General features: G+C 42.7%; 1 protein-coding gene across 3 annotated transcripts in view; it reads right to left on the reverse strand.

Moving 5' to 3' along the window:
- DYM (dymeclin) overlaps positions 1-15,697 on the reverse strand; it is a 385,616-nt gene that overhangs the window by 294,232 nt on the left and 75,687 nt on the right. For all 3 annotated transcript variants that reach the window (XM_084627911.1, XM_084627912.1, XM_084627910.1), the window contains one exon: positions 11,693-11,765. In XM_084627911.1, coding sequence (XP_084484037.1) covers positions 11,693-11,765 — 73 coding nt within the window. The remainder of the gene's footprint in view (positions 1-11,692; positions 11,766-15,697) is intronic.

Raw genomic sequence — 15,697 nt, forward strand, 5'->3', positions numbered from 1 at the left:
GGATGCTTCCTCAACTCCTTGGCACATTATGTTAGTCTTTTTTAGGTTTATAGTAAGCCCAAAGACTTGGCAGGCTTTGGAAAAACTGTCCATTAGGCTTTGAAGATGAGCTTCTGTGTGGGTTGTCACTGCTGCATCATCAGCAAAGAGGAGGTGTTGGATAAGGGCCTCCTGAGTCTTGGTTTTAGATCTGAGTCTCGTAAGATTGAACAGCTTTCCATGAGATCTTGTGTGCAAGCAAATTCCCTCAGTTGATGAACCAAAAGCTTGTTTCAGTAGCAGGGAAAAGAAGATCCCAAACAGCTGCGGCAAATACACAACCTTGCTTAACTCCACTACAAATCTGGAAAGCCCCAGACACTGAGCCGTCATGTTGGACGGTGCCATGCATGTTTTCATGGAAGGATTGAATCATGCTTAAGAGCTTGGGGGACCCAATCTTTTCTAGAAGTGTGAATAGTCCACTTCTACTGACAAAGTCAAAGGCTTTGTGAGATCGATGAAGGCTATATAGAGGGGCTTTTTTTGTTCTCCGCATTTCTCTTGTAGCTGTCTCAGCAAGAAGATCATGTCAATAGTAAAGCTTTCAGCTCTGAAGCCACATTATGATTCAGGATAGATTCTGCTTGCAATGGTCTCAAGTCTGTTCAGGACAACTCAGGCAAAGGCTTTTCGCACAGGATTGGTAATGGTGGCCTCTCTCTTGCACCGTATTGACCACCAGAGAATTTGGGGTAGGGTGCGAGAATAGAAATTCAGCATCTTTCGCTGGAATGCAGTACTTTTTGTTGGTGCATTTGCAAGTCATAGGGATGGATGCCGGGGTCTGCCAGAGAACTTTTGCGGGGTTGAGAAGAGCTTCACTGATTGGTAGAGAGATCTTGGAAGAAGAAGAAGAAGTGTGAAGAATATCAAGCAGTTTAATGCTGCTAATCCTTGACTTCCTCCAAAGGAATCTGCAGGGAATCTGCAATTCTGCAGAACAAGTCTTGAAAATGTCCAAAATTTTTGGCAGATGTAGGGAGTGGAGGTACGATAGCCTCATCAGGTGAAGAGGAAAAGAAATGTAATGTAGGAGGAGCTTCCTCCTCCTGTTCTTCCTCCTCATCGCTGGGGAAGGGATGTGTCCTCCGTGGGGGAGAAAGGGAGGAGTGTTGTGAGCCTGGAGAGTGGGGGGAGGTCACGCCGAAGAAGTGACTCAGGAGTGTGTGATATCAGAAGGTCTTTTGAGTATCTAAAGTCTACTGGAGGGGGGGAAAAGACCATTGGTTCCAATGTATGACTCGGTGCCAAAGGAGTGGTGTATTCCCCTAAGGTGTCAGTAGAGGGAGCCAGAGATTTGACTGGCAGCAAGGGCTTGCTCGGTGCCGAAAAGAATGCTGGTGCCATAGCTCCTGCAATCAGCCTGTCTCGATCTCCAGATGTGATTGACTGTGCCGAGGGCTGCCTGGTTAGGCTGTCTGGTTACTGTTTCTATATTCTGATACCAGAGGTACTTGGGTGGGCCCTAGAGCTGTGTCCCCTGTCAGATGCTGTTGAGGCAACTGACCTTGCAGGTGATGGTGTTCTGGTGGGCTGTGCCTCAAAATGTGAGGTGGGAGCCTGTTTCTTCTCACCCGAGCAAGAAAGGGACAACTTTCTCTTCGTCTTCTGATCCTCATTCCTCAACCTGGCAGAACGTGAGGGCCTCATAGGAAGAGAGTCCGGGCCCAGGTCTGATGCAGGCCCCAGTGATTTCCCCATGATGAGAAGTTTTAAGCAAATGCCCCAGTCATTTCTGGCCCTGACCATGGCAGTGAACATTTTTGTGAAACATGTCCCTCTCCAAGACAGCAAATACAATGCAAGTGGCCATCCATTACTGGGAAGGTGGCCCCACAAAAGATATGCCTCTTAAGCCCGGGGGACTGAGGCAGAAGGGTGAAGGAAAAAAAGCTTCCCAGTCGTGAAGGGCCGGGGGGAAATGAAACCTAAGCTATGAAATAAAACTGTAAAGGTAAAGAAAAACAAAAAACTGGGGGGTGTTGTTTTTTTAGAGTAGAAGAAAAAGAAAGAAGAAAATACTAACTACATGACATCTAACGTGGAAGGCACTAACTACTGAGGAAATAGGAGAAGTAGACTCTGCTGTGGATTCCATCCACAAGGCGGTAGAGAAGGAACTGGACTGCACAGACTGCACAGCACTATATATACATCCCACTCACAGCATGGGAGGGCGGAGGTGTGCATTTGCGGTCCGATGGGCACTGCTGAGGAAGATCTCCAATCCCAGGTGCAGGGGCTGCCATGCCTACAGTGGAATACCCATAGGGATATCACTCGAAGAAGAACCAAACTCTCTCTCTCTGCTTCCCACCTTTTAATTATTTTCTTGAACTTTCACCATGCCAATTCAGGTTCCTATAAGTATCAAAAGGTTAAAATGTAACTAATTTTCTAATTAAGGATGGTTGCCAAAAGGGCTGAGTCACACAAAAAGTTTCAAATCATACAGGAACCAGGTTTTATTAGAATGCTTCCTCGGGGCCCACAAGAAAGGTGAAAGAAAAGTCACCACAGAGAATAGATCAGTTTTGAACACTGAAAAGAAGTAGAGTATCTGATCATTGGACTCTGAATGTAAGTACAATAGGTCAAAGTGAACATAATATTTCCTCTTGGAATCACTTCCAAATTTATACCCAATGATGGCAAAAATGCACACGGTGGCAGTCAAGAAATACACTACACTAGTTATAACTGACTTGAAAGATTTGGGAAATTTCTAAAACATGCACTCAAGAAATATGAATTGAAAACAAATGGCACCCACTGGCCTTTTCTACTACTCTCTCTCAAATGAAAGAACAGGAAATATTCCCATCTAGTTCTCCCACCTCCATAGATAGGAAGGGAGTGCGTCTAATGAACAGGTCAGTGAATTGGGAATCAAGATTTATGAGTTCTATTCCCAGATCATCTCTGGCTCCTTGTGTGGTGGGCACAAATCTCAGCCTCCCTGTACCTCAGTTTTTCCATCTGGGCAATAAACTATCTCATCCTGGTAAAAATAGGTAAGAGAGGATTTCATTAAAACCCTATACAAGCATTTTTTTAATGCTTCAGCTGATCCTTCACACCAACAACACAGGTTTTCCTGAAAATGTTAGCTGTAACCAAATCTGAGATATTGTCATTTATGTAAGAGAAGACTTAAGACAAATGCCTAAATACCTAGCCATATATGATCACACATTAAAGTTACTACAAAAGGAAACTGAATTCTGAATGACAGGTTTCAGAGCAGCAGCCATGTTAATCTGTATCCGCAAAAAGAAAAGGAGTACTTGTGGCACCTTAGAGACTAACAAATTTATTGAGCATAAAGCTTTTTTTAAGTTGTCCTCACTCTCATCCCTTGAAGCTGAGATCTGGCATCATAATTAAGCTCCTACACACTCAGCTGGGATCAGTAACTATCAGTACATTGTTAGATCACCGGTACACCTGAGATAGCTGCTAGGTCACAGGCAAGGTTAAGCCCAGCTTTCCTTAAAGGGCCAGTCAAGCCTGTGACACACCACCACAGAAATGTCTTACACCTTAATCACCAGACCACCACCACCAACATTCTAGCTTTTTGCTATCTGTTTTTATAGTAGGTTATCACTAAACCATGGTGACCTGGGAAGGAGGTTTGAAATCAGCGTGCTGATGGTTGTGTTCTGAACAATCTAACTGTCTCATGATTTGGACATTTCGGTTATATTCAAAGATGAGACTGACTAGGAGGATTTTTTCCCTTTATAATTAAGATAGATTTTCCTAAATAAAGGGTTATAGTCAAACAATTCTCAAATACTACAACTACCATGACATTGGTAAAGTCTCCTAAGTAGTTCTCTATCTAAATGGAAGTCTTTAAATTATTTTTGGAGAGTACCAAAACTAGCATCCAATATAGCAACCTTTTCAAAATGTAAAGGAGGGGGAAAAAAGCTTAGCTTCCTCCCTTTCATACGATTACTGAGGAAAAAAAGAAAAAAGGAATTGTAATTTTCATTATTTATTTATGGGTTTTGTTTTTTTGTTTTTTTTTACAGTGCCATGAAATTATAAAGTGCTATATAAATGCTATTATACTCACTATAATTTTGCAATATCTCTCTCAAAAGTTACTATATCTAGATCACACTGTGAACCTGCCAGCTGCTACATTTCATTTTTAAATTCCAGGAAATGCAAAGAGCATCTTAAACCAGTAAAATCTTATTAAATTGAAAATGGTCCTAATTATTTTCAAATTTGGAAGATTTTAGCCAACAGCAGGTTTTTTTTAAAACTACAGAAAATAACGGAATGTAATGGAAATGTTCGCTAACCTACAGTGGGCACTACAGGGTGCTGCTTAACAATGGTGTAACTGGATCAGAGTATTTCATTCTTTTCCCAACATGTATTTATAGTTCTTAATGAAGTGAAAATGTACTAATAATAACCAGATGTTCTGTTACGTACACCAATTCCTAACAAGCTGCTGAAAGATGCCTCTATAATTTAACATTTTTGGAACTCCATCTTACAACAAAATGTTAGTAACAGTTGCTACACAAAGCATATTGGATGACATATTTAAGCAGTACTATACAATGGCCAGTGTAGTAATACTTGTTAATGCACACCTTTGGGTGCGCATAGTAACAAGACCACCAAAGGAAGACCAGTATCTGCAACACACCTGAGGCATCCATAAATCAAACAGCGTTGAACAATAACTTGTCTCTTACCGGGATTACACAATGCTGATTTTTAAAGAGCAATAATGTTCTTTAGGCCATATTCATGTTTTAAAATTAAAAGTTTTAAATGTTAAAAGCTTTTCCACTTAGCATTTTGTGAATGACACTGGCTGCCTGTTATTCAGCAAGGGTAATTCAAGGTCTCATTAGTAAGCCTTAAATAATATAGGCTGCTGTCATATGATCCATATGCCACCTGCTCCAACCCAGCTGATGGCAACTTCCATGATGAGGCACCGGGCAGCAAGCAGTCCTCAGGTAGACACTAATTTCAAGAAAATGGGGCTTCCTCCATCCATGGCTACAACACTGAAATGTTCTCCCATCATATATCCCAGAATACGTCTCTGGATCCTTTCCAGACAAGGCTCAAGACATTTTGTTTCTTCATTTACATTTTGTGGGAGGTGTTTGTATACTTGAGAGTAGGAGGTTGTTCTAGATTTCTGTTTTGTCTTTTGCTGGAGCACATAAGTTATTAATACTAGGCTAGGCTGAAAAAAAGCTTTTCTAAATTATTTAGAAATCAAAATTAACTTTAACTGGCCCACTCCTACCATGGTGTCAGTATCTTTAAGTTAGGCATTATGGCTCTTAACTTTCTAGAAAGTTGTTTTATACAGAAAGCTAACTTTAATAGAAGCGGTGGTGTCAGGTCAATTAGGAAACAAAAGAACTAATTCATATCAATATTTGCATACAAATTTCTTAACAAAAAATGGTCATATATAACACCCTAGAAAAAGGATCTGCATAGACAAATTACCCCAGAGGAATGGGATTTTATGTGGCAAAGAAGACCAGCAACCTCAATCTGTAGCGTGATCACAGAAAATGTTTTTAAGATACTGTTTCAATGGTACTTCATACTAGTCACGTTAAAATGTATATATATAGATTTAAGGGGGATAAACGCTGGAGAAACTGTTGTGAAGGAGGAGATTCCATGTATGTATGGTGGACGTCCAGTTATTAGAGAGAGTATTGGAATGCAATTCATAACCAAATATTACAAACTGTTGGCTATCTATTCCAAATGATCTTTTTCTAATCCTCTTGGGGCTTCCTGGTACAAATGGTCACACAAAAAGTAACAGAGAATTCATCTCTTATCTGCTAGCAGCTGCTAGACTACTGGAAAAAGTCCAGTCATAGAGGAATGGTTAATAAAACTATAGTAAGTTATGGAAAAATTAAAATACCAATTATGTATCCACCAAAATAGAGGACAAATAGATATTTGTTACCATTTACTCAATGCTCAGTACATTTGCCTGCACCAAAACCCAGCACAACTCTCCAATGTTTTTGAATATTTACATTTGATAGATATGGTTGGTTTGATAAATGTGTAATCAGAAGTTTCACTCAATTTACTAAAATCACCAGAAACATCACATTCTTGTAGCTTAAAGAGGCTCACTCTATAAGTAGATAACACCTTAAGTAGAGAGCTCTGATGATTATATTATTGTATAACATTTCTCTAAACAAAAGCTCACGGTTCTAATGATTATCTTTTTGTCTCTGACCGATACATGGCAATGATTTGTAAACCTGTAAAAACTTTCTAAACAAATAAATAGATCCAAAAAATTGGGAGGCTATGCTGTCCATTGCAATTTTCAGACTCCTCTCCTACATGCCCCCAGAGTGTCTGTTCAGTCATCTACATCCGATTCAAACTGAAGCTCTCTGGGATACCTGAGATTGAACCTCTGTGAAGAAGTCTTCCTCAGTTTATCTTACAATAATAATTTCACCATGGTCTGTAATTCAAGTATTCTCTCCGCTCTGTAATGGAGTTTGAACAGCTCCATTCACAACAGGCTGGTTCTCTACTGAATAATGTGTTCTCCAAGAGATAATTTGCAATAACACACTGAAATGCAGTCACAGAGAAAACAGTTACTTTCCAGTAACTGCGTGGAATGTACTGCCTCTGTAGGAGTCAAATGTCCTGCCAGGAGAGCCATAGAACCATTTAAGTAGTAAAGCAGCTGGGGGACATGAAAATGTTACTCCCGTTCTGCATTCTGGACACAAGGAGGCTACTATATAACTATCCGTCAACTTCTCCAAGACAGGTCATTAAAACCTTTTACTAAGGGGAGGAATGCAGTATAAGTAAGGATCTAAAGAAGGGATATATTCAGAGAGCAGTTACTGGTAAGTAACCTTTTCTTCATGAAATTGCCTATTCAGAACCCCCGAGTAGGGCAACAGCTAGCAGTGACAGTCCTCTGGAGGTATACTGATGACTACTAATGGATACTCTACTAAGCAGAGCTTCCAATCTGAACTCCCCATTGGAATACTGATGGTCTATGGAAGTGAGACTTCAAATCCAAGAGCAGGTTTACAGACCACAACTACAGAGACACTAATAATACAAGTTGCAGAAGCTGCCCACCTTGTAGTGGAATGGGCCCCAAGTCCTCTGCTATTGGAAAGCCAGGCAAGTCACATTAAGTCTGAACATGTAACTTAGTCGATTTAGACAACCTCTGTACTGAAACGGCTTGACCTTCCAAAATTCACATACAAATTTGTGGATTTTCTAGACTTATTTCTGTCAAGGCAATAATTAAACACCTTTTATGCCCAAAATAAGGAAAAAATTGATTTGGTAAATCTGACTTGCAGGTAGAGAAAAATTTAACTGCCAAAGAACTTGATGAGCTGGATAAAAATCTGAAGTTACCATAATCCAAAAAAAAAAAAAAAAAACACCTTTCAACGGTACCACATCTTTCTGAAAAACAGCACAACAGAGTTTGCAGTTCTGAGCCCTCTCTGGATGATGTTATAGCTACTAGGAAGACAACCTTCAGCAACAGTTGAATTTGAAAAGACTAAACTAAGAGCAAATCCTCAATGAGGATTTTTTTTTATTGTGTACTAGAGGGAGCAGTTTTCCATGTAGTCCCCTCCACCAAATGACCCGCAAAAGAACTTGCTGGCTGGAGCAGTTTTACATTGTTAAAGGTAAGCAAAATGAACGTTTTCTTAAGTATCCATATTTGTACTTAAGATGGGTCAAAACTGTCAGCATCTTAACATACTACCTTAGGAATATTTTGGCTAAAAAAAAAAAAAAATCTAGCTCAGCATTTCAAATAGTAGGTCCTGACCACAAGGGGGTCACAAGGCTATTGTAGGGCGGCATTGCCACCCTTACATCTGCACTGCCTTCAGAGCTGGGCGGCCGGAGAGCAGCAGCTGCTGGCTGGGTGCCCAGCTCTAAAGGCAGCGCCACCACTAGCAGTGGCAAAGTAAGGGTGGCATGGTATGGGGGCAGGGGGTTGCCACCACCTGAAATATTTTTAAGGTGTGGGGGGTCTCAGCAAAAAAAGTTTGAGAACCTGTGATCTATATAAATATTTTGCATGTGTATTACTCACAGAGTCAAGAGTACAAACATAAAGAATGTAAGTTTATATTCCAATTAGACACCTGCAGTTGGCTCATGCCAGCTGACTCGAGCTCATGGGACTTAGGCTAAGGGGCTGTTTAACTGCAGTGTAGACATTTGAGCTCAGCCTGGAGCCGTGACTCCAGTCTCCTGTGAGGTGGGAGGGTCCCAGAGCTCAAACATCTACACCTCTATTAAACAGCACTGCGAGCCAAGTCAGCTGACTTGGCCCAGTCACTGATTTTTAATTGCAGTGAAGATATAGCTAAAGAGAAACTAAACTATAATGTTTCCCAAAATGTTGCCAACTTTCTAATCACACAAAACCGAACAACCTTCCGGCTGCCCCACCCCTTCCCCAAGGTCCTGCCCCTGACCCACCCCTTCTCCGAGGCCCTCCTCCCACTCACTCCATCGCTCGCTCTCCCCCACCTTCACTATCTCATTTTCACCAGCTTGGAGCAGGGAGTTGGGGTACGGGAGGGGGTGCAGGCTCCAGGGTGGGGCCAGAAATGAGGGGTTCAGGGTGCAGGAGGGGGCTCTGGGCTTGGGGTGCAGGAGGAGGTGAGGGCTCCAGCTGGGGGTGTGGGCTCTGGGGTTTGGCCAAAGGGTTCGGAGTGTGGGAGGGGGTCTGGGCTGAGGAGGGGGTTGGGGTGTGGGAGGGAGTATGGGCTCTAGGCTGGGGGTGCAGGCTCTGGGGTGGGGCCATAAATGAGGGGTGCAGGGTGCAGGAGGGGGCTCTGGGCTGGGGCAGGGGGTTGGGGTGCAGCAGAGGAATGAGGCTCCAGCTGGGGTTGTGGGCTCTGGGGCGGGGCTGGGGATGAGAGGTCTGGGGTTCAGGAGGGGGTTAGGGGGTAAGGCCAAGGAGTTCAGAGTGTGGGAGCTCCAGGCTGAGGCAGGGGGTTGGGGTGTGGAAGGGAGTACAAGCTCTAGGCTGGGGGAGTGGGCTCTGGGGTGGGGCCAGAAATGAGTGGTTCAGGGTGCAGGAGGGGACTCTGGGCTGGGACAGGGGTGCAGGAGGGGGTGCGGATGCCGGAAGGGAGTTTGGGTGTGGGAGGGGGCGAGGGGTGCAGGCTCCAGGCAGCGCTTACCTCAGGCAGCTCCCAGGAAGTAGCCAGCATGTCTCTCTGGATCCTAGGCAGAGGCGTGGCCAGGTGTCTCTGTGCACTGCCCCCGCAGCTCCCACTGGCCGCAGTTCCCAGCCAATGGGAGCTGCAGAGTGATTGCGGTTTCCCTTGTAGCCACCCCTATGCCTAGGAGCCAGAGGGACATGCCAGCTGCTTTCCGGGAGCCGCGTGGAGCTGGGTAGGGAATCTGCCAGCCCCACACCAACCGGACCTTTAACGGCCCAGTCAGCAATGCTGACCAGAGCTGCCAGGGTCCCTTTTCGACCAGGTATTCCAGTTGAAACCAGACACCTGGCAACCCTATTCCCACAGAGCTAAGTGTTTTTTTTAAAGTATGTAAAGACTCCATCAACCCACTACATGTTTCTTCCTATATTGCTGCTGGTGTGATTGTGGCTTTCAACAACTACTACTATACCGAACAGGTATATTCACAGAAAAGGTGGAGACGCTGACACTAGGGTCCAACTGTTGAAAAGGGTTAAGTCAACTTTGGCTGTAGAATATGTTTACAACTAGAATGACAGAATATATGACATTGGGCTCCACACAGTATATGATAGTGGACTGCCTTCCAACAAAAAGATACAGGACTTATGAATGCCTCCATGTGTCTCAGCCCTTTCACCTCTTAGTATTTCCTCTAATTTGTTCTGAACAAAAAGTGTAACAGTTTCAGGAAGCATTGACAATGCCTCTTTGCTCTGCAGACTGACACTCTAAATCATACCATTAATTCATGAAACAGTGACAGCCCAAAACACTGGTGTAACGCTGACAGAATTCTATTTAATGAGCACAATATTTCAAAAACAGTTGTATCTTTATCAAACAGCTAAATAAGCAAACAGATTTGTCAGCTTTCCAATCAGAAGCACAATTAGCAATGTAAACACTGAGGGCTGGTCTCCACTATCGGGAGATCGACACTGCAGCAGGGATCGATTTAGCGGACCTAGTGAATACCCGCTAAATCGATGGTAGAGCGCTCTCTGGTCGAGCCCAGTACTCCAGCTCTCAGAGAAGAGTAAGGGAAGTCAACAGGCGAGCGCCTCACATCAACTCTGCATAGTGAAGACAGCGGGGTAAGTCGACTCCAGCTATGTTATTCACGTAGCTGGAGTAGTGTAACTTAGGTCGACCCAGTAGTAGAGACGAGCCCCGAGTCTGCAACAATGAAGTGAAATGCATACAGCAACAGATAATCTGAGAAAAGTTAGAAACATGGATTCCACTGAAGTTCTTTCAGAATTGACTACATTTCAGTTTGGGCAATACGTATTTTAGGCACAAGCTACCAGGTGATCACACACATGAAAAGTTAATGTTGACCAAAGCTGCCTTGTTAAAATTTATACTGGAGAAATGAAGTTTAAAATTAAGAGAGACTGGTGTGGGGAACACATTATTTCAAATAAAAGAAAGCAAGTACCATTCCATAAAAATGAGGTTAGAAGATAAAGAACCTATTATTTGTATTATCCTAGTGCCTAGAAGTCCCAGTCCTGGACTAGTACCCCATTGTGCTAGGCACTGTACAAACACAGAACAAAAAGACAGCCCCTAGTGAAGAATGTTTCCAGGCACATCTCCCAGATGAACAGGTAATCAATGTACATTTTTTACATGGTAGAAACTGTGAAAATGCAGTATCACATAAACATGGTACCAAATCTGTTGGATTTCTGGAGATCTGTAGAAACAGTCTGCCCAATAATTTCTTTATTATTCAGATTTCAATTCAACTGTAGTTTGGAAATAGAGCTTATCACCATTACCTTTTAGATTAAAAAGAGCAACATAATTTTTAATTTAAAAACCCAGAACCCTGCATAAGTGCAGGAGGCAAGAAGCCGTTCTCTCACACATTGTTGTGTCCCTGTGCTGCAGGCAGGCACAATTACAATTCTGTCACGCAGGAGTTTCAGGTTAGCACCTATAGTAACAGCCGTCTTCGCCTGAAGGGGAATGATGCCGAGTCTCACCCCTGTCCGCACCATAACAGTGAGTGCCGCTGTTCCCAAGCACATAGCACCTTTTCAGAATGTAGTAGCTGTGCTTTCTGTGTACTCCCAGAGGTACTGTGCAGGGTCAGAAATGAAACTACCAAGTAAAATGGGACAGGGCAGAACAGATGGACTGAGGAGGGCTGCATGCCTGCAGTTTATCTAGGGCAGTAAAATACTTAGATCAGATCCAGAGGACAATATATCACTATTTATATGAGACATGATGATCTTGCAATTGGCTAATGCTCAAATAAAATCATTCTTTTTTGCACAGTAAACTTGGAAATTATGAGGAACACATTCCCTCCACAGAGTACAAATCCCAAGTTTCAAACAGAAATCCCTGTCAAAAGCACTTACAGAAGGGGAATTTCAACAATGAGCTGAATGAGGCAACACAGCAACTCTTCTATAAGGTCTTCACATTCCACTCCTGAAACAGAATAAAAGGACACTCTTTGTCTCTGGAATTTCAAACATATGAAAAGAAACTACAGATTCAACTCATACTGAAACTTTTTAAAGTTAGGTATCAAATTACTAGCATGGGAGCAACCAGGCAAATAAAATGATATAATGTTAATGTGAGAGGGAGTATGCCAATATCACTGTTAAGCTCAAAGCACTTGGTGCCTTGTCTACACACTAACCATGCTGGTGCACTCAAAGATGTACAACTCCCAGTCTCCCCTAGTCTGGCCACAGTTATGTTTGAATAAAGGTGCCTTATACCAATACGGTTATTTCTGTAGGGAAGGTTAATAAGCTATTGTGGTATAAGGAACCTTTATATTTATACTGATAATTGCATCTACACCAGGAGCTGTACTGGTACAAGTATTTCAGTAGAAAGATCACATCCCTAACTGATATCAATGGTACAAAACCTGTGGGCAAACTAGGCCTCAGTGGCAACTAGTTGTTATTTATGTGTATTATTGTAGTTCGCATGAGTTTCAGTCATGGACCAGGATGTCATTATGCTAGGCCCTGAACAAACCAAGAATTAAGACTGTCCCTGAGCCAAAGAACACTAAAAGCCTGAGCTAATTAAAAATTATGTCCAGTCAACCTGACTCCTGAGTGCTGAAACATCCACCTCTTACTAACGGTTTGATTTCACTCAGTTTGGGTGATTAAGATGAGTGGTCAGTTTCACTTTTTCTTGTGAACCATCAATTACTAGTCATTTCTCCACTTTGAATCTCAATGGCCCTTCAGGGCATGTTAAAAGATCCATCACCTCCTATGGGCTTTTGGTGTTGAGGATTCTGATGAAGGTTGGTGTTTGTGGATATTAATTCAGGTTTGATTTAATCTCTGGTTAATATATTTTCTAGTTTAAAGGTAAGGAGTATCTGCTTGGTGAACCTTTTTAGGCAACTGTATTTTAATTTTATGGCAAAGGTGCATTGGCCTTACAATATCTGTTTTCTGGGAATTATAAATCAAGACTATTTTGCTTTCATGTTTTTTGCACTAGCGCAATACAATGTTAGGACTGCACACAACGGAGGGAATTCTGGTTTATAAGCCTTTTGACTTATGTTTTGTAAATGCTTATTTATCAATATTGGGGGAGGGGTGGCTAATTTGACCTCACAGTGACCCCATAAGGCAAGCCAGTACTGCCATGGCAAGTTTGTACAGTCGTTTACCGTAACAAACCAAACACTTGGACCCTGGCAGCAAACCAACAAATACTGTGTCTCTTTGATGGGGCATCCACCGTACACTAACCCTGGAGGGGTTAATTGAGGCAACAGAGGCCAATTAGCCAGAGGCTGCATCTGGAGCAGAGCTAGGATGCAAATGAGGCTTAACTAGGAATGAAGCTCACCTGGGGAGAAACAGTCACACTCCCTGATTCAAGGGGAGAGAGTAGGAGCCTGTAATAGGCAGAGTAGGAAGCAGTCCAATCAAGGAGCAGCAAGGGCGGGCAGAACAGAGACCCAAGCTTCTGTGTGGAGGGTTCCGGTACTGGAACCCGGTGTAGAGGATGGGCCCAGGTTCCTCTACACTGGGGGAGTGGCATGCTAGGGGCAGCCGATCTGGGGACTGCCAGGGACAGTTTGGAAGAAGACTTTGATAATACCCCGGAAGGGAGGGCAACTTCAATGTGACTTGGCTAGAAGGCTAAGCCACAAAGAGGAAAGTGCTGCACCTTTGGGAGCATGAGAGACACCATGGAGCAAGTGAGTGGGACAACAAGCTGAATAAGGAAGGAGCGTCGGACCATGCGGCAAGCTAATCCCCATATGGGCCACTAGGAGGCACCAGAGCAGCAAAAGAGTACCCGTTACAGTCTCCCACAAGCCTACTATGCAATAAACCATGAAGTATCCTTACGCAGTCAGCAGAACCACAAGAAGGGAAAGCTGGCTATCATGGCGCTTTGCCACAATATGGAGAGTGGGCGTAGGAGTGCCAAACAGTAGATGCATAATGTAGATCCTTAGGATTCATAGTCTCCAGTTAAAATGTAAGGTGATAGACCCAGTTATACATAGAGAACAAGGAGGGGCAAAGGACTTTCAAGGATTCCAGTTACATAATTGTATATATTTATTTTTATTTGATTAAATGCTCTGGATGCATGTAAAAAAAGATTACATATAAATAAAAATGAACAGAGTAAGATCACATCATGGTCCAAAACTAAAACCCCCTAAACTGAAGGTTCTCCCATCACTCTAAGGCTTTGTCTACACTATGCACCTTTTAGCGACACGCTGTGCCGCAACAGCCATGCCGCTAAAAGGCATGCAATGTAGCCATTGTTTGTCGGCAGGAGAGAGCTTCAATGGAGCTATGACGATTTATACTAGCTGAGGATCTCCAGTCTAAGGAGGCACTTTTAATCCAGTTTCCCTCTAGATGAGGCAGCTGGGGAAGAGCCAACACAATTTAGCTGGTTTAATCACTGACCACATTTCTGAAGAAGTTTATTTGTTTAGCTGATTTAACAATAGAGATGCAGAACAGGCCCTGTCAAGGTTCCTCCCCCACTCTGAACTCTAGGGTACAGATGTGGGGACCTGCATGAAAACCTCCTAAGCTTACTTTTACCAGCTTAGGTTAAAACTTCCCCAAGGTACAAATTAATTTTATCCTTTGTCCTTGCCACCACCTCTCTCTCTCACCACTGCCACCACCAAACTCTAACTGGGTTTACTGGGAAACGTAGTTTGGACAGGTCTTTCCCCCCAAAATCATCCCAACCCTTGCACCCCACTTCCTGGGAAAGGTTTGGTAAAAATCCTCACCAATTTCCCTAGGTGACCACAGACCCAAACCCTTGGATCTGAGAACAATGAAAAAGCATTCAGTTTCTTACAAGAAGACTTTTAATAGAAATAGAAGTAAATAGGAGTAAAGGAATCACCCCTGTAAAATCAGGATGGTGGGTACCTTACAGGGTAATTAGATTCAAAACACAGAGAATCCCTCTAGGCAAAACTTTAAGTTACAAAAAAGACACACAGACAGAAATAGTCATTCTATTCAGCACAATTCTTTTCTCAGCCATTTAAAGAAATCATAATCTAACACATACCTAGCTAGATTACTTACTAAAAGTTCTAAGATTCCATTCCTGTTCTATCCCCGGCAAAGCAGCATACCGACAGACACACAGACCCTTTGTTTCTCTCCCTCCTCCCAGCTTTTGAAAGTATCTTGTCTCCTCATTGGTCATTTTGGTCAGGTGCCAGCGAGGTTACCTTTAGCTTCTTAACCCTTTACAGGTGAGAGGATTTTTCCTCTGGCCAGGAGGGATTTTAAAGGGGTTCACCCTTCCCTTTACATTTATGACAGGCCCACAATGCCCAAAGGAACAGGTTAGTTCGCATCTTTTTAATAAATTCTAGACAGGAGAACAGAAGGGACACTTCTCTATGCATACTATTCATCATTCCAAATCATGGCCTTCCCTCCAAAAGGAATTCAGTCCACATTTTACATTAGGAGACTTAAGCAATTCAATCTCCAGTTTATTATCACTTAACCCTTTTTAAGGAAAACTGTATTTATTTAGTGCAAAGCTTAGCACATTTTAAGAACAAGGCCTCTGCCAGAGCCCATCAAGAATTATTCTCTTCCAAAGAAATCCAATAGGGTTTTATTTGCTAGAACAAGAGTTCTTCACTGTTTAACTCATAAATGCATCCAGGGCAAGATATAAAATACTCACCTCACACTTGGTGCTTCAAAAAATGTCTCTTAAAAGAATTCCAGGTATTTCTAATTAATAAGAGCACCAATGTTTTACATTCATACAACATAATTTAAAAAAAATTCTCTTATGGAGCAAAACTCAATTACAAACCCTTGGAGATTAAAATGTCACAGCTCTAAGCAAGTTTC

Source organism: Lepidochelys olivacea, assembly GCF_965140295.1.
Source record: "Lepidochelys olivacea isolate rLepOli2 genome assembly, chromosome: 5".
Lineage (NCBI taxonomy): Eukaryota > Metazoa > Chordata > Testudines > Cheloniidae > Lepidochelys > Lepidochelys olivacea.